We start from the raw sequence: 23265 nt of genomic DNA on the forward strand, positions 1-23265 counted from the left end.
CTTTTTGCCATCTGGGACATCAACTTCTCTTGCTTCTTAATCTTTCTCCTACTGTTAGTTTTTTCACTATTGTCTCCAATTCCTCTGTTAACTCTTTAAAAATTGGTGTTAACTTTGTTTAACTCTTGGTGTTGGCTGTGTTTAACTCTGTGGGTTTGGATTGAAAGGGCAGAGTATGGGTGAGAGGCAACAGCATTTCACTTTTTAAATATAATATCATGTGAGTTCATATTAAAACTAAATATAATTTCAGATGTAAGCTCCAGATACTATTTTCAACTGGGGTTCTACTTGGGTTGTGCCTCTCTTCACCTTATACACTGTCCCTGCATAGTCTTGTCCACACCAGACTCTCCCTAAACTCTAGACTTACATTTCCAAAACTATGGGTGACTTCTGCTCCTTCTCCATCCACCTCCAAGGGTTACACAAAATCAAGATACCAAAATACTTTTAATAAAAACTTCCTGTATCTTTCCCAGATCAACTTCCTCTCCTGATCCTGGTAAATGTAATAACTTAAAAGAAGGTAGGGCCCTTTATGTCTCCATAGCATCCTGTTCATAATTCTATTAAAGTCTATTGAGGTAATCTTTTATGTGTTTATTTGCCCCACCCCACCCTCAATAAGCCGTAAACGACCTTCAAAAACAGATTGTGCTATATTGGTCTTTGTAGCCTCAGAAGAGAGACTGACCCAGGAGACATTTTTTTTTTTACTTTTTATTTTTTTGAGACAGAGTCTCGCCTTGTTGCCCAGGTTAGAGTGAGTGCCCTGGCATCAGCCTAGCTCACAGCAACCTCAAACTCCTGGGCTCAAGCAATCCTACTGCCTCAGCCTCCCGAGTAGCTGGGACTACAGGCATGCGCCACCATGCCCTGCTAATTTTTTCTATATATATGTTAATTGGGCAATTAATTTTTTTCTATTTATAGTAGAGACGGGGTCTCGCTCTTGCTCAGGCTGGTTTCGAACTCCTGACCTCGAGCAATCTGCCAGCCTTGGCCTCCCAGAGTACTAGGATTACAGGCGTGAGCTGCCATTCCTGGCCTCCAGGAGACATTTAATAAATGCTAAATGACTGAACAGACTCCATTTTCTCCCTGTTGGCAGTGAGTTCTGTACCACCTACCCATCCAGTTGTGCAAGCTGGAACCCTTGGCATCACCCTAGGTAACTTGTGCTCCCATAGTCCCCTCATTCAAGCAGTCACTAAGTCCTGCTATTTTTATGAGGTTCAATTTACTTGAATTTTCCCTCTTGTTCGTTCCTACCAGTCTTGCCCTTATACTGTTTCAGCTACCCTTTGCCTGGATGCTTAATACAGACAGCCTCCTTCCAGGTCTTTATATTCCCATCTGTCCTCGCCTCTGCTGCAGGTAGAGTCCGATTAAAATGCAGACTTGACCTGGACACTCTCCTACTTAAGAATTGTCAATGCCCCATCAACTAATGAACAAATCCAAGTCTCTTACCATTGCACATAAAGTTTTCCTTTCATCTTGATCTCTGCCGAACTCTCTAGGCTCATTTCCTTTCATATGTTAGCAAAACTTTCGGCTGAGAATCACCAAAGCACTAGTTACCTCCTAAACACAGAAGCTATATAGCTTGCAGTGGTGGGGAAGTGGGGCTCAGTGGGTGCCATGGTTTGAATGCTTGTGTCCTGTCTAAAATTTAAGTTGAGACTTACCCCCCAGTGCAACAGTATTCAGAGGCGGGGCCTTAGGAGGTGATCAGGCCATGGGGGCAGATGGGACTAGCACCTTTATCGAAGGGCTTGAGGAAGTGAGTGCAGCTCTCTTTTACCCTTTCATCGTTTCCACCACGAGGACACAGCATGTGTCCCCTCCAGAGGAAGCAGAATTCAAGGCATCGTCTTGGAAGCAGACAGAGCAGCCATCGCCAGACATCAAATGTCAGCTCCTTGATCTTGGACTGCTCCTGCCATCATTGCCTTGATTTCCTTTGTGATCACCCTTTCCCCCACTCCTAGTCCATGTGCTTTCATTGAGTTGACCCTGACCTAAGCTCCAAGTGTGGGCATGTAACCTAAAGATGAGCAACTCAGGCTGGGCACGGCTCATGCCTATAATCCTGGCACTTTGGGAGGCCGAAGTGGAAGAATTGCTTGAGACAAAGAGTTTGAAAGCAGCTTGAGCAAGAGTGAGACCCCCATCTCTACTAAAAATAGAAAAATTAGGTGGTGGTGGTGGTGGTATAGGCCTGTAGGTCCAGCTAGTCAGGAGGCTGAGGCAGGAGGATGGCTTGAGCCCAGGATTTTGAGGTTGCTGTGAGCTATGATGATGCCACTGATCTCTAGCCAGGGAGACAGAAATACTCTGTCAAAAAAAAAAAGATGAGCAACTCAACACAGGCCATGATGATAGGGTCTGGGCATGGATCCATATTAGAGCCAATCAGAACTAATTCTGGGAGTGAGGTTAGAGGTACTCTAAAAGAGAAGGATATTTGTCTTTTTAAGGACTTAGATTTGAATCCATTTAGGTTGAAACTGTGGATGTTGTCTTGTCACAGTCAAGGAGAAAGCCTTCCAGAAACTAGAGCCAAAACAAGAAGCATAGACAAGACATGAAATAAAGAAACTATGTCTGGTTTCATTAATTGAACTCCTAAATCCAACCATATCTAATAATAGAGCTAATCTTGTGGCTCATGCCTGTAATCCTAGCACTCTGGGAGGCCGAGGTTGGTGGATCACTCAAAGTCAGGAGTTCAAGACCAGCCTGAGCAAGAGTGAGACCCTGTCTCTACTAAAAATAGAAAGAAATTAGCTGGATAACTAAACATATATATAGAAAAAATTAGCCAGGCATGGTGGTGCATGCCTGTAGTCCCAGCTGCTTGGGAGGCTGAGGCAGTAGGATTGCTTGAGCCCAGGAGTTTGAGGTTGCTGTGAGCTAGGCTGATGCCACAGCACTCTAGCCCAGGCAAGAGAGTAGACTCTGTCTCAAAAAAAAAAAAAAAAAAAAATAGAGCTAACCTTGAACTTTACAGTTAATAAATTTTCTTTTGCGTTAACCAGTTAAAGTTCTGTGGTTGCTGTCATTTGCAACAAAAAGGACAAATATTTATACATCATGAAAATATTCAGCAGCTAATATTTGTCAAAAGTAATCATTCTCTTCCTCTATCTTTATCCGTTTTTTTTCTGATCCTCTCTCTAACCCCCTATAGTTCTTCTTTATGTATATAGCATTAAATTGTAAAATTTCAAGGTTAGACTGAGTAAGGGTTAAGAAAACTAATGTGTATTGAGATCCTTGGGGAAGACTTTTTATATGCATAAATGCCTGTTGAAATGTACATACACTTTCTGTAATTATGTTTAGAATATCACACTATTGATTAAGATGCTGTAAAAGAGATGTCATATGAAGGAAAAATAGTTGTAACTTTGGACTGCATATTATCATTTCCATTCTGAATGTAAAGAACTGAATATTAATGAGGCATTGAATGAAGGTTTTCACAGCTATAATGCCTCCAATTCCAGTTAGAAAAAAATGAAATAAAAGAGAGAACTGTGTTATTGCATTTTTATACTAGCACACTTTCTGGAAAGCAATTAAATTGCTTTGCCACCTAGTTTTTAGAAAGCAAAAGGTTAGAAAATACAATAAAACTGAACCTAATTTCCAAAAAGCAGTGAAAGTCATTGGACGGTGAGATATTTGAAATCATATCGGAAAGCAGAATTTATGGCCCTATGAGTTATGGAAAAGGAAATTGAATTGTGTTTTATTTTTAAAACACAACCACTAAAAAGGTGTTTCCATAGTAACAAGGTCAATACCAGTAGCCATCACAGACCTTCCCCTTTTCTGATAGTGGTTTTAAAACTCTTTTTCAAATTCCACTTTAAAAGTCCTATGGAAAAAAAAAAAATACAGCCTTTCTGATCATTCATCTGAACCAAAAATGAAGAAAACCACACATGGAGTATTGAATTTCTCATGTTTTATGGATTATAAGCCTACGTGGCTGTCATATTTTCAGTGATGAGCCTGATTGTAAATCAGGACAAACAGCAGTTGTTTGCAATAGTATTCAAACAGAAATAAAAGTGGCACCGTATTAAAAAACATACTTCGTTAACATGTAAATATTGAAAGAGTTACGTAAATAATCCCTGTTATTAGAAAAATTTCAAAGGCTCAGCTAAAACATTGTATCCCTACCAAAGGAAGGTCAGAGACAGACACAGGCCACATTTTGTTTACAACAGAAATACATAGCTCTTCGGCCATAAAACCAGTTCATTGAGTCCCACCAGGAAGTGGAAAGTGGACTCCCCTTCCTCTTTCCTCTGTTTCAGGGCACACTGCTTATGTGATAGTCATCTGTACAGCTTTATCTTCTTCACGAAGCTGCGAGTCCCTTGAGATCAGAGACATTTTATTTCTCTTTGTAGTCATGATAGTATCTCATATGACATTTTGTATATCAAAAATACTGAAAAAAAATAAGTGGAGGATGAATCATGAAAAATGATCACATAGCGGTAACTAAAATAACACAAAATCTCTGGTTTAATTTTAGAAACAAAGTGTCTAAAATGAATTAAAAATGAGTACTCTTGATGTTAATCTCTTTGAACCAAGAGACTCTAGGTCCTTCTTCATAGACTCACCCACTGTTAAATAATGAATCCAATTGCCTGGCCCTAGACCAATTTGGTCAGAATCTCTGCAGGTGGGGACCTGGCATCAATATTTTTTAAAGCTGACAGTTTTAATGTGAAACCAGTGTTTAAAATCACTGCTTTACACTATTCTCTCATGGCGCAACTAAGGATTCATTTATTTATCTCCTACTTCAGCTACTTTTTTTCCTCAATATTGCCTCCTAATGATATATTTACCATATCTAAAAGACCTTTTACTATAACCTAATGATCTGTTGCCCAGAATCATTTTTGTTATTATTGCCACTTTCTTTTTTTTTTCTTTTTTGAGACAGAGTCTCACTCTGTTGCCTGGGCTAGAGTGCCATGGCGTTAGCCTAAGTCACAGCAACCTCAAACTCCTGGGCTCAAGCAATCCTCCTGCCTCAGCCTCTCAAGTAGCTGGGACTACAGGCACGCACCACCATACCTGGCTAATTTTTTCTGTATATTTTTAGTTGGCCAATTAATTTCTTTCTATTTTTAGTAGGGACAGGGTCTCATTCTTGCTCAGGCTGGTTTCGAACTCCTGACCTTTGAGCAATCCACCCGCCTCGGCCTCTGAGAGTGCTAGGATTACAGACGTGAGCCACCGGGCCCAGCCTAAAATCATTTTTATAATAAAAAGTTTCAATTAAAATAGTTCAGTCTTACACAATTAAAAATTTTAGTCAAAATTGTTATTTATTGTTTTTGTTCAATATACCCAGTAGCTTTTTCTTGCTGTGAATTCGGCTTTTGAAAACCAGAGCTGAATACAGTACTAACATAATAGACACTAAATAAATATCAGTTGAATTGAATATACACTTTTGTGCTTTTTTTTTTTGAGACAGAGTCTCACTCTGTTGCCCAGGCTAGAGTGAGTGCCGTGGCATCAGCCTAGCTCACAGCAACCTCAGACTCCTGGGCTCAAGCAATCCTCCTGCCTCAGCCTCCCAAGCAGCTGGGACTACAGGCATGCGCCACCATCCCTGGCTAATTTTTTCTATATATTTTTAGTTGGCCAATTAATTTCTTCCTATTTTTAGTAGAGATGGGGTATCGCTCTTGCTCAGGCTGGTTTTGAACTCCTGACCTTGAGCAATCCACGAGCCTCGCCTTCCCAGAGTGCTAGGATTATAGGCATGAGCCACAAGCCCAGCTTTCTTGCTTTTATATGTACCTTTCCTCAGGCTTGTAATGTCTTTTACCTTCTTATCTGCAAAATTTCCAATCCATCCTTTAAAATACCCAGATCATATTTTTCTTCCTCCAGGAAGCCCTCACAAATCAGGACAGTCCATTAATCACGCTCTTCTTTGGTACTGCCTCTGCCCCTTCCATGCTTCTATGTCGCACTTGTCACATTATACTGTCATTTCTTTTCTTCTTCTTTTTTTGTTTTAAACTAAGACCCTTCTCCACACTTGAATGTGAGCAACTCACAGCAGGTGCTACTTTATGCCTTTCTCTGCTCTTTTTCTCTGAAAGCACAGCAGAATAGCTGGAAACAATAAGCACTCAATTAAGTGTTTATTAAATGAAAGAATAAATGGCCATATTGAAATGAATCAGATGTATTTCAAAACCACTAATGTTATAGATTAAACTGTGTCCCCTCCAAATTCATAAGTTGAAGCCCTAACTCTTTTTTTTTTTTTGAGACAGTCTCACTCTGTTGCCAGGGCTAGAGTGCCGTGGGGTCCACCTAGCTGACAGCCTCCTCTAACTCCTGGGCTCAAGCGATCATCCTGCCTCAGCCTTCTGAGGAGCTGTGTTCACTACAGGAACGTGTCATCATGCCCAGCTAATTTTTGTTTTTTTGGTAGAGACAGGGTCTTGCTCTTGCTCTTGCTGGTCTTGAACTCCTGACCTCAAGCCTTCCTCCCGCCCTGGACTCCCAGAGTGCTAGGATTACAGGCATGAGCCACCATACCCAGCCTGTAGTTCTAACTCTTAATGTGATGGCATTTGGAGACGAGGCCTTAGGCAGGCGTCCTCAAACTACGGCTCTCTGGCCACATGCGGGTGTTTATGCCTGTTTGTTTTTTTACTTCAAAATAAGATATGTGCAGTGTGCATAGGAATTTGTTCATAGTTTTTTTTAAACTACAGTCCAGCCCTCCAACGGTCTGAGGGACAGTGAACTGGCCCCCTGTTTAAAAAGTTTGAGGACCCCTAAGAGTTAGATGAGGTCATGAGGGTAGGGCCCTCATGATGGGATTAGCAGCCTTCTAAGAAGAGATAGCAGAGACCTTGCTGTCTCTCTCTGTAGCGTGAGGACACAGCAAAAAGACCACCCTCTACAGGCCAGGATGATGCTCTCACCAAAGCCCAACCATGCTGGTGCCAGACTTCCAGCCTCCAGAACTATGAGAAAATAAATTTCTGCTTTTTAGCCACTCAGTTTATGATGTTTTCTTATGGCTGCCTGAGCTGACCAATACAACTATTAGTCAGGATTCAGTTATTTGAAGACAACATTAATATAAACATTACAGATATTTATGCTTTCCCTTATTTAAATCCTTTTGTTTGTTTGTTTGTTTGTTTGTTTGTTTTTTTAGAGACAGAGTCTCTCGCTCTGTTACCCAGGCTAGAGTGAGTGCCGTGGTGTCAGTCTAGCTCACAGCAACCTCAAACTCCTGGGCTCAAGCAATCCTACTGCCTCAGCCTCCCAAATAGCTGGGACTACAGGTATGCACCACCATGCCCAGCTAATTTTTTCTGTATATTTTTAGTTGGCCAATTAATTTCTTTCTATTTTTAGTAGAGACCGAGTCTCGCTCTTGCTCAGGCTGGTTTTGAACTCCTGACCTCGAGTGATCTGCCCGCCTGGGCCTCCCAGAGTGATAGGATTACAGGTGTGAGCCATCACGCTAGGCCTTATTTAAATCCTTTAATTAAAAAAAAATAGGGGGTTTGGCCTCGTGCAATGGCTCATGCCTCTAATCCTAGCACCTCGGGAGGCTGAGGTGGTAGGATCCTTTGAGGCCAGGGGTTCCAGACCAGCCTGAGCAAGAGTGAGACCCCATCTCTACTAAAAATAGAAAAAAAATTAGCTGGGCATGGAGATGTGCACCTGTACTCCCAGATACTTGGAAGCTTAAGGGAGGAGGATCATTTTCTTAAAAGAAAGTTGGCAGTGGGAGTTATTTTTTTCAAAGAAAAGGCTGTATCAAGTACAGTTAGACTTGATATTTTGTACTTTCTTCCAAAAATACTGGAGGCATCTTTTTCTTTTGGCATTTTCCTGATAAACTGAGAAGGCTATCAGAAACAAGTACAGTTGAAAATTAAGGAATTTTGCAGAGGAACAATTAATCAAAAGGAAAGCATAAATTACATTGGGAACTACATTATCAGTTAGAGCCATTCACCAGGTTTCCTTTTTGCTTTTACTCACAGATACCATTCATTGAAGATTCAGTACTCCTTCCACTGTGCTAGACATTATGTCTTAAATTAATTTTACTTTGTCTTGTTTAGCATAGAGAAAATATTTAAAGTATCATGGAAACTCTCTAATGTTTCTCTTCTATTTGTCTTTATCTTATTTATTGTACATTGTGGAAAGCATAAAACTGTGTAGTTTAGATTAGCAGTACACACAGTTTTGAATTTCATGGATGAGTAACATTTTTTAAATTGAGGGAACCAGTACCAATTTGTCAACATTTTACTTGGCCAAATAATATTAAAAACAAATAAAGGCCGGGTGTGGTGGCTCACGCCTGTAATCCTAGCACTCTGGGAGGCTGAGGCGGGAGGATTGCTCAAGGTCAGGAGTTCAAAACCAGCCTGAGCAAGAGCGAGACCCCGTCTCTACTATAAATAGAAAGAAATTAATTGGCCAACTAAAAATATATAGAAAAAATTAGCCGGGCATTGTGGCGAATGCCTGTAGTCCCAGCTACTCGGGAGGCTGAGACAGAAGGATTGCTTGAGCCCAGGAGTTGGAGGTTGCTGTAAGCTAGGCTGACACCACAGCTCTCTAGCCCGAGCAACAGAGTGAGTCTCTGTCTAAACAAACATAAAATAAAATAAATATAAATAAAAACAAATCAATATCATTATCAGTTATCACCATTAGTTCACAAATGGCAGAGTTTTTTAACACAAAATAATTAAGGAACATAATCTCAGATGAGAATAAAGGGTGGTTTTCAAAGCAGCTATATTTAGTTTAATTAGATTAAAAACACCCACCATGTCCTTTATTCTTCCGATTTCAGTGTAGACTGATAAAACTTGTTCCTTTTTCCCACTATTCAAAATTCCTTTTTTATTCTACTTCGGTTGGCCATTAAAATAAATAAAGCTGGTTTAATCTCATCAGCCTTGCAGTGCCCTACTGAAAAATGCATGTTTACTTACCTGCATTTTCACTTATTTTGTCAAATACTAAAGATAAATGACGTTTATACCACTTTATATTCCTGCATTAATAGTATGTCATATATAAATATGTATGTGATGGCTATAAATCAAAGATAAATATAACAACAAAACTTACACGTCTGGACCCAATGAAACTATCCTTGTTATTACAATTCCAAGAATCAGAGCTGTCAAAACTGTAGAAATAAGGGAGACCTACAAAAGAAAATGCAAAGATATTGTCAGTTTAGGATATTGATTATTTCATTTAAAATATTAGGTCTTCCTCTTTTTTTTACTTTGGTAAACTTAATCCATAGGTTTTTCTATCCAATTCTTTACTAGTTTATTCACTAGATTGGTGTTGATAATCTCAGCCATGTGACTTCTTTTGAGATCATAATCTTGGTTCTCTCCCCACCCCACCCCAAATAGCTGAGCAAGTATCATATATGACTATTGTTAAAATCTTGCAACATGGCTTTAAACATTTCAGTGGCTTCCTGCATACTACACAATACTGGTGGTGACTTTAGATTATGAAAGTAAAAGTGAAATTATACTTTCTTTATTCTTCAGGCCCTATGTTAGTGTTGTGTGCTTTCTTTTTTCCTGTCTATAATTGCTTCTTCTATTTGTCTTTATCTTACCTTCTCCCTACCAACACAACACACATATGGCCCTCCTCCAGATATTGTTTTTTAGGGAGGTGATTCTGCTTTTTGCTGTCTGCTCTCTAGCTCTGTTAGTCTATTTTTCCTATGTGCTTTTGCCTTTTGGTCTATATCTCTAGGTCTGTTTTGCTTTTTTCTCTCTGTTCTGCCATTATTTCAGTGGGTTAAAATATAGCCTGGTCTGCGTGTGCATGTGCTATGTTTACTCATTATATTACGTCTTTGTTTCTAGTCTTAATTTTTTGATGACTAAGCACATTTTTGATTTTTTTTTTCTCTGATAAGAAAAAAGTTAATATACAATTGCTCTCATTTCATGTGATTCTCATTAATCTTGTTTTCTAAGTTATTCATTTTTAATTACAAAGATGTTTGTGGTATGAACCTACTGATCTGAGAAACAGATTAATTAACATGTCCAAGGTCACATAGCTAGAAAGTGGCAGAAAGGAAATTCGAATGCACCAAGTCTGACTCCAGATCAGGGCTTCTAACTACTCTGCTTTGCTCATTGGGATATTTACTTAGATATTTCAATATGACACTCTAAAGGAACTTCTAGGGAAAAAATGTTCAAGTGTTACTAAGATGATAGAATATTTATTAGCACCTTTCTTTTCATGAATGCCTTGCTGTCTTCACTCAGAAGATAACATTTATCTCTACATTGAACATGTGAAATGCAAAATAGTCTGATCATCTTAGATAAGTCACAAAAAGCATATTTTGATATAGTTTTGCTTATTTCTGGGTGATTGTTAGGGATAGAGGATGTGGTGGTCAAAATGCTTTGACACATCGCCTCCACCTTTAGCTCTACCGGGAAGGAAGGACTTCATAACTGAATGCACAACATCAAACATCACAGTGAAAAGTAAGTCAGTCAACTGTTGGAGTTTTGAAGTTAGAATATAAAAATATTATATGAATAACTGTTCTTTTTTTTGAGACAGAGTCTCGCTTTGTTGTCCAGGCTAGAGTGGGTGCTGTGGCATCAGCCTAGCTCACAGCAACCTCAAACTCCTGGGCTCAAGTGATCCTGCTGCCTCAGCCTCCCGAGTAGCTGGGACTACAGGCATGCGCCACCATGCCCGGCTAATTTTTTTCTATATATATTAGTTGGCCAATTAATTTATTTCTATTTATAGTAGAGACAAGGTCTTGCTCTTGCTCAGGCTGGTTTTGAACTCCTGACCTCAAGCAATCCGCCTGCCTCAGCCTCCCAGAGTGCTAGGATTACAGGCGTGAGCCACCATGCCCGGCCTGAATAACTCTTCTTAAAAAAATTTTTTTGTCAGGATGCTTGGTGTCATGTGGACATAGCACCAAAATATTTTGGGAAAAATACAAACATTCCTTGAGAGAGTGCAAACGAGCTTATGTAGTGAGTTGAATAATTACTTGGTTGCTTTCTTTAGAAATAGTTCAGTATTTCTCTTTAGTAATAAGAATCATATATTTTGGCCACATGCTCACAAGTTGATCAAGCAACATATTGACATTTAAGTTCAGTGAATGAAAAACAGGCAAATAGACATCGTAATTTACAAATAAAAATATTTTAAGCCGTTGAAGAGATACATCCTTACTTATTAGTTTAATTTTAAATTGTTTAAACTACCTACAAAAAAAATTGAACACTTTTCCAATACATAAGACTTGCTGTAAGTATAGTTCTTCATATTTTCTAAATTTCAAGTGTGCTGTCTTCACTAATTGGCTGAAGGGCACACTTATAACTTCAACTCAAACTGTACAAAAGCAAATTATGTAAACAAAATGTATGTATCCCCATAACATTTTGAAATAAAAACATTTCTTTAAAGTGTGCTGACATCAGTTAGAGTATCTACTTTAGAAAAGAAAAAGAAAAACACATATTTAGTTCACACTCATCAAATATTTAACCATCAGTTCCTAAAAACAAGCTAATGATTCAAACACAGTTTACTCTAGCATAATCATAAGTAAACTAAAAGAAACCAAAGATGAGTACTATAATTAAGAGCTTTGCCAAATATAATAATGCAGGTTACAAGGTGTATTTCTATGCCTGTTTAAAATGTAAAAATTACCTTTCCAAGTTTTGCTATATCTCGGTACAAGGACAAAGGCAGAGTAAAGGTAACCGTGGAAATCATAATTATGAAGTGGCGACCAACAAACAAGTTTTCAGGATCAACTAAAACACAATAAATATTGTTAAATGCATATAATTATAAGTAACACATTGGTGGCACAACTAAATAGCCAAGAATTTAATTATAAAAATTAGTTAAACATAAATACTACCTCAATGATAATGATTTTGGTTAACAAACTCTATAAAACCATGTAAAAATAGAAATAAATCACAAAAATGTAAATACAAAATAACTTAAGGATTAACCTATTTTTTCAAATGATGTCATAATATTTACATTAAAATTATTTTAATAGCCTCCTAATCAGTTCTCAGGCTTCTTTGTCCCCTAAGAGTGTACTCTTAACCCACAAACTACAGAAATCTTTTTCAAACATAAAAAACATTATGCTATTTCCTGTCCAAAACCTTGTGATGGCAGAGCCCTTCATGTAGAAAGTAAGCTATGTGAGCACAATGCATTTTCTAAGGTGTTTTTTTTAAACTTCTGTATATCAGTAGACTTGAGCAGTAATACCTGAACAAAACTTCAAAAATCAAGGTTTAGATTAAAATATTTAATATATTTCTAATACTTTTGTCAAGAAAGAAGTGAATAGGCCGGGTGTGGTGGCTCACATCTGTAACAATCTGGGAGGCCGAGGCAGGAGGATTGCTGGAGGTCAGGAGTTTGAAACCAGCCTGAGCAAGAGACAGACCCCGTCTCTACTAAAAAATAGAAAGAAATGAATTGACCAACTAAAAATATATAGAAAAACTTAGCCAGGCATGGTGGTGCATGCCTATAGTCCCAGCTGCTCAGGGGGCTGAGGCAGGAGGATCACTTGAGCCCAGGAGTTTGAGGTTGCTGGGAGCTAGGCTGACACCACGGCACTCTAGCCCGGGCAACAGAGTGAGACTCTGTCTCAAAAAAAAAAAGAAAAGAAAAAAGAAAAGAATGAAGTAAATAGTAGAAGCAACTTTTTAGATAAGGCAGAAGTCATAGGAGAGCTGCTGCAACTGGTATATACTGCAGTTTCTTGGCTATCATAATGAGCAAATACAAATAGAAAAATACTTTTATTTTTATTTCTATTCTTAAAATAAATTTCACATATATGTATGTATATATACATATATATAATCAAATAGAAACAGAAGTTTGAAACATAAGACGAAACACAAAGATTTATATATTTTAAAAGCTGTGCTACAAAAAAACTATTAAAACTGATAAAATAAATTCAGTAAAGTTGCAGGATACAAAATCAACATACAAAAATTAGTAGCATTTTTATATGCCAATGTCAACAAGAAAGTAATCCCATTTACAATAGCTACAAATAAAATAAGATACCTGGAAATAAACTTAACCAAAGAAGTGAAAGATCTCTGCAATGAAAATTATGAAACACTGACAAAAGAAATTGAAGAGGACACACAAAAAAGGGAAAGATATTCCATCCTCCTGGATTGGAAAAATCAATATTGTTAAAGTATCCCCATACTACACAAAGCAATCTACAGATCCAATGTAATTTCCATCAAAATACCAATGACATTCTTCCAGAAATAGAAAAAGTTATCCTAAAATTTATATGGAACCACAAAACACTCAGACTAGCCAAAGCCATCCAGAGCAAAAAGAACAAACTGGAGGAACCACATTGCCTAACCTCAAATTGTACTACAGAGCTGTAGTAACCAAAACAGCAGTATACTCCCATAAAAACAGAAACATAGACCAATGGAACAGAATACAGAACCCAGAAATAAATTCATACATCTATAGTGAATTTATCTTCGACAAAGGTGCCAAGAACATACAGTGGGAAAGGACAGTCTCTTCAATAAATGGTGCTGGGAAAACTGGATATCCATATGCAGAAGAATGAAACTAGACCCTTGTCACTTATCATATACAAAAATCAAATCAAAATGGATTAAAGACGTAAATCTAAAACCTGAACTATGAAACAACTACAAGAAAACATTGGAGAAACTCTTCAGGACACTAGTCTGGGTAGTGATTTCTTGATTAATACCCCCAAAGCACAAGCAACCAAAGCAAAATTAGACAAATGGGATCACAACAAGCTAAAAAGCTTCTTTCTGCACAGCAAAGGAAACAACCAAGGAAGGGAAGAGACAACCCATAGAATGGGAGAAAATATTTGCAAATTATCCATCTGACAAGGGATTAATAGCTAGAATGTATCAGGAACTCCAACAACTCATTAGGGAAAAAAAATCAAATAATCTGATTGAAATGGGCAAAAGATCTGAGTATATGTTTCTCAGAAGAAGAGACACATAAATGGCCAATGAGTATATGAAAAAATTCTCACCATCATTGGTCATCAGAGAAATGCAAATCAAAACTACAGTGAGATATCATCTTATCTCAGTTAAAATGTCATTTTACCAAAAAGACAAGTCACTCATATGTGGGAGCTAAATATTGAAGACAATTAATCTCATGGAGAAAGAAAGTAGAATGATGGTTTCCAGAGGCTGGGAAAAATAACAGGAAGAGGGGGATAAAGTGGGGATGGTTAATGGGTACAAAAATATAGTTAGATAGAATGAACAATATTTGATAGCACAGCAAAGCGACTATAATCCAGTTAGAGTATACTTTAAAATAACTAAGAGTAGAATTGGACTGTCCTAACACAAAGAAATGATAAATGCCTGAGGTAATGGATACACCCTGATTTAATTAATTCACATTGTATGACTGTACCAAAACATCCCACGTACCCTATAAAAATACACAACTATTATGTACACATAATAATTAAAATTTTTTTAAAAAGCTATGCTAACCAAAATAGTCACTTAAGGAATTATATATCTATCCCAAAGAAGACACTATTGTTTAAATATTTTAACTCATATTGAATTTCTTTTAGAGATCATGTCATATTGTTAAAATATCCTCATTGGTACCAAGTGATTGGCATCAATTTCTGCAAAGTCTAAAGTCCGTAGAGGTCTAACCTTAAGTAAGTGAATGTTTGCAGCAGGAAGAAAAAAGCTATTATTCTGCACAATGACACTAATTTTCTTGGATACCTAATTAACATATAAAAATGTTCCAAGATAGGAATTTCAAAATAACATAAATTTCACTATATATATATATATGTGTGTGTATATATATTCATACACACACATACCAGAAGGGAATATTAGGTCATTAAATATGAAATGTCCAATTTCAAATAAAAAATTTAGTTTATTGTATCTCAAATAAGAAGCAGTACAATGAATCAAAGTATGTGCCTAAACTATTGACAGTTTTGCATCTTAATGGTAGCTTGCTTACGCCAGCAGCAAAGAAGCCTGAAGAGACAGTGGTGATGAAATCATGAAAGGCCTTTTCCACAGCTTGTTGAGAATTAAATATTAATATATTTTATATTAATATTATTATATTAATAATTTTTATATTAATTTTTTTCCTTGTAAGAAGTGGTCTAAAGCCTGGAAGAAGTGGTATTCAGTTGGTGCAAGGTCTGGTAAATACGGTGGATGACAGAGAGTCTCCAAGTCCAGCTGCTGTAGTTTTCGCAGTGTTGTTTGTGCGACATGTGGTCAAGCCTTGTCTTGCAAGAGGATTGACCTGTCTCTATTGACCAATCTTGGCTGCTTAATTGCAAGCATCCTCATCTTTTCATCCAACTGGTTGCAAGCATCCTCATCTTTTCATCCAATTAATAATATATTATTAATCCCTTGTCAGATACCTGCTGCAATAGATTGACCAGGTTCCATGAAGCTGTAGTGGACAATACCAGCTCTGGACCACCAAACAGAAATCATTAGCTTTTTTTGATGAATATTCAGTTTTAGACTCTGTTTCAGCACTTTATCCTTATCCAACCCTTGTGCTGAACGCTAGTGATTGACAAAAATAATCGATTTTTTTATCACACGTCACAATACAGTGTAGAAATGGTTCGCTTTTATGTAATGACAGCAAAGAAAGGCAAGCTTTGAGACAATATCTCTTCTGACACTCATTTAATTCATATGGTACCCATCCAGCTAGCTTCTTTACTTTTCTTTAATTTGTTTCAAATGGTCCAATATTGTTGGAATAGTAACGTCAAACCTTACTACTAATTCACATGTAGGTTGAAACTGATTCGCTTCTACTACAGCTTTTAACTCATCATTATCCGCCTTGGTCTCAGGTTGCACCACATGGCTCATCAAGATTAAAATTTCCAGAATTAACGTACTGTGTGTCCATTAGCGATATCCTTCCTCAACACTTTGTAAGTATTTTGAACTGTCTGTGCTGCATCGGTTTCACAAAGGAACTCATAATTGAAAATATGACTTATTCCTGGTTTCACAAAAATTGCTCTAAAAATTTTATTGAAAGATAATCACAAACCAAACTGTGCATTTGAAAGAATAAGGATATACCTTCACAATAAAAATAAAATGGGAAGTGTCAAAATGAAATGTCAGAGATATCAACTGTCAAATTTAGTACTTAAGGAATTAGACACTTCATACTTAATAACCTAATATTTAATCACTAAGCCATAGGTAAATAGTCATGATAAAGTTAAGAACTAAAATAATAAAACAGAAAGTTCAAGTTCCCAAAACTCTGAGCTCACTATTTACATATTTCTGGTGAACATAATTTGAATCAAATTATTTGTGTATTTGTTTCTATTTATCCCTACAAAGCTTTTGCTGCACCGGGAAAATGCTAAGGCATAGAAAACAGACACAGAGGGGGGAGGAGGGCATGGGCAATATACGTAACCTTAACACTTGTACCCCCCTAATACACTAAAATAAAAAAAGAAAAAAGAAAACAGACACAGAGTGCTGGAAGCCTGGTAACTGCAGATCTCCACTGGCATGAAGAACATTTTTCACTAATGATCTAATGAAATTTATTACCTATACTGATCTACCAAAAATGAACCCAAAAATAAATTTTAAATGTTTAAACAATAGTAAAAAAAATTTTTGAACATTGAAATTTTTGAAAAATTCCAAAATCATGTAAACATTTTATTTTTTTACATCAATATTTTCTTGTTACTTTGACTCCTATCAAGAACCAAGACTTTGGTTACTGGGGAAAATTATAAGCAATTGTCCACATGCCAGTCTAAGACATCAGTGACATATTTCAGAAACAAAAATAGAGCTTTGTTAAGGATTCTATTTCCAAAAATATTCTGGCATAATATTATGCCTTATAGGACATAAAAACAAAGCCAAACATTGCATACACTATAAACTGTCACATTCAAAAATGGTGAAGAAATTATGGTAAGTATATGTGCTTTTTGCTAAATGCCTTATTTTATTTTATTTTATTTTTTTGAGACAGGATCTCACTTTGTTGCCCAGGCTAGAGTGAGTGCCATTGGTCAGCCTAGCTCACAGCAACCTCAAACTCCTGGGCTCAAGCAATCCTACTGCCTCAGCCTCCCAAGTAGCTGGGACTACAGGCATGTGCCACCATGCCAGGCTAATTTTTTCTATATATATTAGTTGGCCAATTAATTTCTTTCTATGTTTAGTAGAGACGGGGTCTCGCTCTTGCTCAGTCTGGTTTCGAACTCCGGACCTCGAGCAATCCGCCCGCCTCAGTCTCCCAGAGTGCTAGGATTACAGGCATGAGCCACCACGCCCGGCCTAAATGACCTATTTTTTAAGTATTTTTTATGATTATAAAATCACTAACTAGGAAGGAGGTTTCAAGGGGACCTTTAGTTTCATCTATAATATTTTATTTATTTATTTAAATTTTTTGTTTGTTTTTTGTTTTTGAAACAGAGTCTCACTCTGTCACCCAGGCTAGAGTGCCATGGCATCAGCCTAGCTTACTGCAATCTCAAACTCCTGGGCTCAAGCAATCCTTCTGCCTTAGCCTCGCAAGTAGCTGGGATTACAGGCACCTGCCACCAAGCCCAGCTAATTTTTCTATTTTTAGTAGAGACAGGGTCTTGCTCTTGCTCAGGCTAGTCTTAAATTCCTGAGCTCAAGCAGTCTTCCTGCCTTGGCCTCTCAGAGTGCTAGGATTACAGGCATGAGCCACCTTTCCCAGCTAATATTTTATTTTTATAAAAAGTGTAAATTCATATATTGTTGGTATAATTAAAATCAATAAAAATTAAACAAAATGTTTCTTTCAAGGAAAGTTAATTATAGTCTTTTCAACTGTATAGTTGATACTGTACAGAATACTGAATTTCCATTAAAACATATGATATATCTTTATGTTTTGATATGAGAAATGCCCTTAAAATATCATTAGGAGAAAGAAGCACATTATAGAACAAGATGTGTATTGTTACATTATTCATATGAATATCTGAAATTACATATATTGTTAAAACTTTGAAAGTAAACCTTAAAAAAAGAAAGAAGAAGGTGGGCGCGGTGGCTCACGCCTGTAATCCTAGCACTCTGGGAGGCTGAGGCGGGTGGATTGCTCGAGGTCAGGAGTTCGAAACCAGACTGAGCAAGAGTGAGACCCCCGTCTCTACTATAAATAGAAAGAAATTAATTGGCCAACTAATACATATAGAAAAAAATTAGCTGGGCATGGTGGCGCATGCCTGTAGTCCCAGCTACTCGGGAGGCTGAGACAGAAGGATTGCTTAAGCCCAGGAGTTTGAGGTTGCTGTGAGCTAGGCTGACCAATGGCACTTACTCTAGCCTGGGCAACAAAGGGAGACTCTGTCTCAAAAATAAATAAATAAATAAATAAAAGATAATCACAGGGCCACACTCAGTGGCTCATACCTGTAATCCTAGCACTTTGAAAGGCTGAGGCAGGAGGATTGCTTGAAGTCAGAAATTAGAAACCAGCTCTGAGTACTAAAAATAGACAAAGTTAGCTATGTGTGGTGGCGCAGGCTTGTAGTCCCAGCTACTTGGGAGGCTGAGGCAGGAGATCACTTGTGCTAAGGAATTTGAGGCTGCACTGAGCTATGATGATGCCACTGCACTCTAACCAGGATGACAGAGCGAGACTTTGTCCCCCCAAAAAAAACCCCCCAAAAAACAAAAAGATAATTGCTGTTTATATATGACCATGTTTATTATTTTTCCTTATATATGTAAATAGAGAATTTACATAATGTAGATCATATTGTATGTATGGTATTATATTCTGCCCATTTTCTCTTAGCATTCTATTCACTCACATGATCTAAGTTTGTGCAATCATGATTTGGAAGTTGGGTGCAGGAAAGAAGGTACAGACAGCTCAGGGTAACAATAATACCAGCTAACAGTACTGGGTAAGCCAGCTACGTGCTAAGCACCACCTGTACCATCTCTTCTGTTTCATACAACAATTCTGTGAGGCAGGTGATATTCTAATTCCTAATTTAGAGATGAGGAGACTGAAACTCAGAGAGGGCAACTAACCTTTTCAAGGTCACATAGCTACTAAGTAGTGGATCTGTGATTTGATAGCCACGTCTCCTGGATCTCAGCTTCCACTAAACCCTGGGAGAGGAATAGTTGCAATTTCCAGTCCTGGGTTTTGTTTCATTTTGTTTTGTGTGTCTCTAGAATGAGTGATTCAAGCACTAAGAGGAAAGGTGTTTTTCTCATCAACTATAATAACTATAGAGCTAGGTCACAATGAAATGGGAATTATGTAGCTTAGATAAAAAGCTCTTCAAAGGAAAAAAGATTCATGATCTCTGAATTATTCTAATAAGCACAACATGGTGAAAGTTGAACAGTCAGTGGGGTTGTGGCACATCTTATAAAGGTCTGCTTGAGAATATTCATAGCAACTTTTCTGTAATCACCCCAAGTTGGAAACAACACAAATGTCCCTCAGCTCGGTGACAGATGTACTATTGTACATCCATAAAATGGAATACTTCTCAGAAATATATATTTTTTTTAGAAAAAGAGCAAACTGCTGATACACCTAAAGACATAATGAATCCTGAAGGTATCTTTCAAAGTAAAAGAAGCCAGAATTGAAAACGCTACATGCATGACAACATTCTGGAAAAAGCAAAACTACAGGGGGAGAGACCTGATGAGTGGTTTCTGGATGCTGAAGATAATGGAAGGTTTGACTATAGAAGAAATTGAGAAAATTTGGGGGAGTAATGGAATTGTTCTGTGTTTTGATTGTAGCTGCAGTTATATGACTATATGCATTTGTCAAAACTCACAGAATATACATTTAAAAGGTTAATTTTACTGTATTAAATTATACCTTAATACAAGTAACATGGAAAACAGCTTGCTTAAGAAATGTAGTACAACTAGTACACGAAAATATGTTACTACAGAGAGTTGGTGATATAAAGCATACGACATTTAAAATATAAAGTATTCTAAGTATATAAATGTAATAACATTTTTTGAAACAGCTGAATATTAACTAAATTATATATAAAAGTAAATAAAAACTTCAAGATCACAATGGGTTATGGGAATTGTGAGATATCTGAAGTAATCCAACTCCTCCACTTTCAAACATTTTATTTTTAAATTATTATGGACCACATTAACTATAAATAACTACATTAAATAAATATATTTAAATATTCAAAAAATTTTTTGACTTACCTCCTGGGATTCTTTGAAAAACTTTGCTCAAAGTATCTCCAGCTATTATGTTGTAACTTATCATGGCTAAAAACATAATTAAAATAATACAGTCATCAACAAGCCATCACATATTTTGTCCTGAATATTTTTAAAGTGATCAGTTATTACTTCCAAAATATTGGCATAATCCTACTTTCAAATACACATTATGATTACCAATCTGTACAGCCTTAAAAATAACTAGGCAACAGATTTATAGCAGAGTATTAACTTGTATTACAAGGTTTTCACTTTACAAATTGATTCATCCCACTACACCTTTAAATAGGGAGTTTTGATAATCATATAAAATGCAATTTATTTTGTTGTTAAAATTCAGTTTCTAAGTACTTTTTTAGAAACATGTGTACTGCTTAAAGTAATGAATAATAATAGAAAATTTTGAAGTCACCAAAATATCCCCTTAATTGAAAAAGTAAGACTTTGGGGGGAAAATACAGTCTTAGCTTTTTGTGGAGACATGAAGTTAGTGGTTCAAACAATAGCTTCTGTAATATTGACTTAAAAAGTGAAGTCAATTTGGCCACTGGTGAATAGTTACACTTTATTTATTTAAGAATTGCTAGGTGGCCAGGTGTAGTGGCTCATGCCTGTAATCTCAGCATTTGGGGAGGCCAAGGAGGATCCCATTAGGGCTGGAGTTCCAGACCAGCCTGGGCAACATGGTAAGACCCTGTCTCTACAAAAAAATGGAAAAATTAGCTGGACCAGTGCATACGTTCCTGTGGTCCTAGCTATTAAGGAGGCTGAGGCAGGAAGATCCTGTGAGCCTAGGAGTGCAAGGATGCAGTGAGCCATGATCAGGTCACTGCAGTCTCTCCAGCCTGAGCTAGAGGATAAGACCCTGTCAAAAAAAAAAAGAAAGAAAGAAAAAAAAAAGAAGGAAAGGAAAGGAAAGGAAAGGAAAGGAAAGGAAAGGAAAGGAAAGGAAAGGAAAGGAAAAGAAAAAGAAAAATTAAGTGCTCGGTGCCATTCTCAACATTATGGTTAAAAACTTTATATAGCATGTTAACCTAGTACATGGTTTCCACAAATCCTTAGGTTTAAAAAAATAGGGTGTGGTGGCTCATGCCTGTAATCCTAGCACTCTGGGAGGCCAAGGCGGGAGGATTGCTCAAGGTCAGGAGTCCGAAACCAGCCTGAGCAAGAGTGAGACCCCGTCTCTACTATAAATAGAAAGAAATTAATTGGCCAACTAATATATATAGAAAAAATTAGCCGGGCATGGTGGCGCATGCCTCTAGTCCCAGCTACCTGGGAGGCTGAGGTAGGAGGATTGCCTGAGCCTAGGAGTTTGAGTGAGACTCTGTCTCAAAAAACAAAACAAAACAAAACAAAACAAAACAAAACAAAACAAAAAAACTTGTGTAGAATAAACGCATATTGCTACCCATAACAAAGCATGTTTCAGTATACTTTTGCCAAAAAAAAAGTGAATGAGAGAAATAACAGATTTCTTCTAAGGCTTAATACATATATATATGTATATATATATATATATTTTTTTTTTTTTTTTTTTTTGAGACAGAGTCTCACTCTGTTGCCCAGGCTAGAGTGCCGTGGCATCAGCCTGGCTCACAGCAACCTCAGACTCCTGGGCTCAAGCAATCCTTCTGCCTCAGCCTCTCAAGTAGCTGGGACTATATGCATGTGCCACCATAACCAGCTAATTTTTCTATATATTTTTAGTTGGCCAATTAATTTCTTCCTATTTTTAGTAGAGATGGGGTCTCGCTCTTGCTCAGGCTGGTTTCGAACTCCTGACCTCGAGCAATCAATCCTCCCACCTCGGCCGCCCAGAGTGCTAAAATTACAGGCGTGAGCCACCGCGCCCAGCCTCTCATTCACTTTTAATCCCAGATCATTGTATGTTTTACCAGATAAGGAAAGCCCAAACATTAACCCGTGAAAATAACCCTCATTTTATTGAAAATAAATATGCAGAAAAATAAATCAAAAGGATCAGAAAATAAGGAAGAAAATAGTTAAAGAAATAAACATTTAATTTGGAAAATATTTCAACTGTTAATATTATTTTATTGTTATTTAATAACTATTAAAACTATTTTATTCAGAAATAACTACATATTTCTGTAAATAATTGCAATATTCATCTTACCTATAAAAGGATACAAAAACTGAAGAACAGAAAGGAGGAGATACCCTGGAAATCCAAAGGTTTTATTGACCAAAGACTGGTAGGTATCAGTTCCAGAGAGGGCCCCTCCTTTTATCAATAAAACAAGGGAAAAATCTGCAGCAAAAATTACAAACAAATGTCAATTCTATTTAATACAAAGGTTTTTCATGTTTTGACTTAATTACCACTGAGTAAAAGGGAAATTTTAAAGGTATATTTAATACTACAGTATTACCATGACAAGCCTGTCTTTTCATACAACATTAACTTTCATGAAACTGTAACATTTCCAGTTATATATTTTTCAATCAAGATGCAAATATACTTAAAATATCCATGTAAAGAAATGGACAGAAGAGGAAACACAGACCAGAGACAAAGTGCCAGTGTTCCATCTCACTTTCCTGACCTAATCATTGCAGTAATTGTTACCAGGTTGTCACTCACTTGCCCATAGAATGTATTAATAGGTAGGCAAATAATTCATAGGTATTTGATGTGTGAAAGCTGAGAATGAAAAATGCTGTAAGCATTTAGAAAGTAATAATTTAGGAGACTCAGAGTATTTGTATTATAACAAAATAAAATTAATAATTTTATTTTATAGTTATGTTGAAGCGAGCACTCTAAGAATGTTTTTGGTTG

General features: G+C 37.0%; 1 protein-coding gene across 2 annotated transcripts in view; it reads right to left on the reverse strand.

Annotated features, from left to right (window-relative positions):
* Positions 1–23265, reverse strand: part of SLC38A11 (solute carrier family 38 member 11) — a 66987-nt gene that overhangs the window by 35735 nt on the left and 7987 nt on the right. For both annotated transcript variants that reach the window (XM_012750037.2, XM_012750035.2), the window contains exons 4-7: positions 22600–22734; positions 20439–20504; positions 11800–11906; positions 9187–9266 (exon numbers count right to left, since the gene is read on the reverse strand). In XM_012750037.2, the coding sequence (XP_012605491.1) occupies positions 9187–9266; positions 11800–11906; positions 20439–20504; positions 22600–22734 (388 nt within the window). The remainder of the gene's footprint in view (positions 1–9186; positions 9267–11799; positions 11907–20438; positions 20505–22599; positions 22735–23265) is intronic.

The sequence above is a fragment of the Microcebus murinus genome, chromosome 8 (genome assembly GCF_040939455.1).
Source record: "Microcebus murinus isolate Inina chromosome 8, M.murinus_Inina_mat1.0, whole genome shotgun sequence".
In the NCBI taxonomy this organism is placed as follows: Eukaryota; Metazoa; Chordata; class Mammalia; order Primates; family Cheirogaleidae; genus Microcebus; species Microcebus murinus.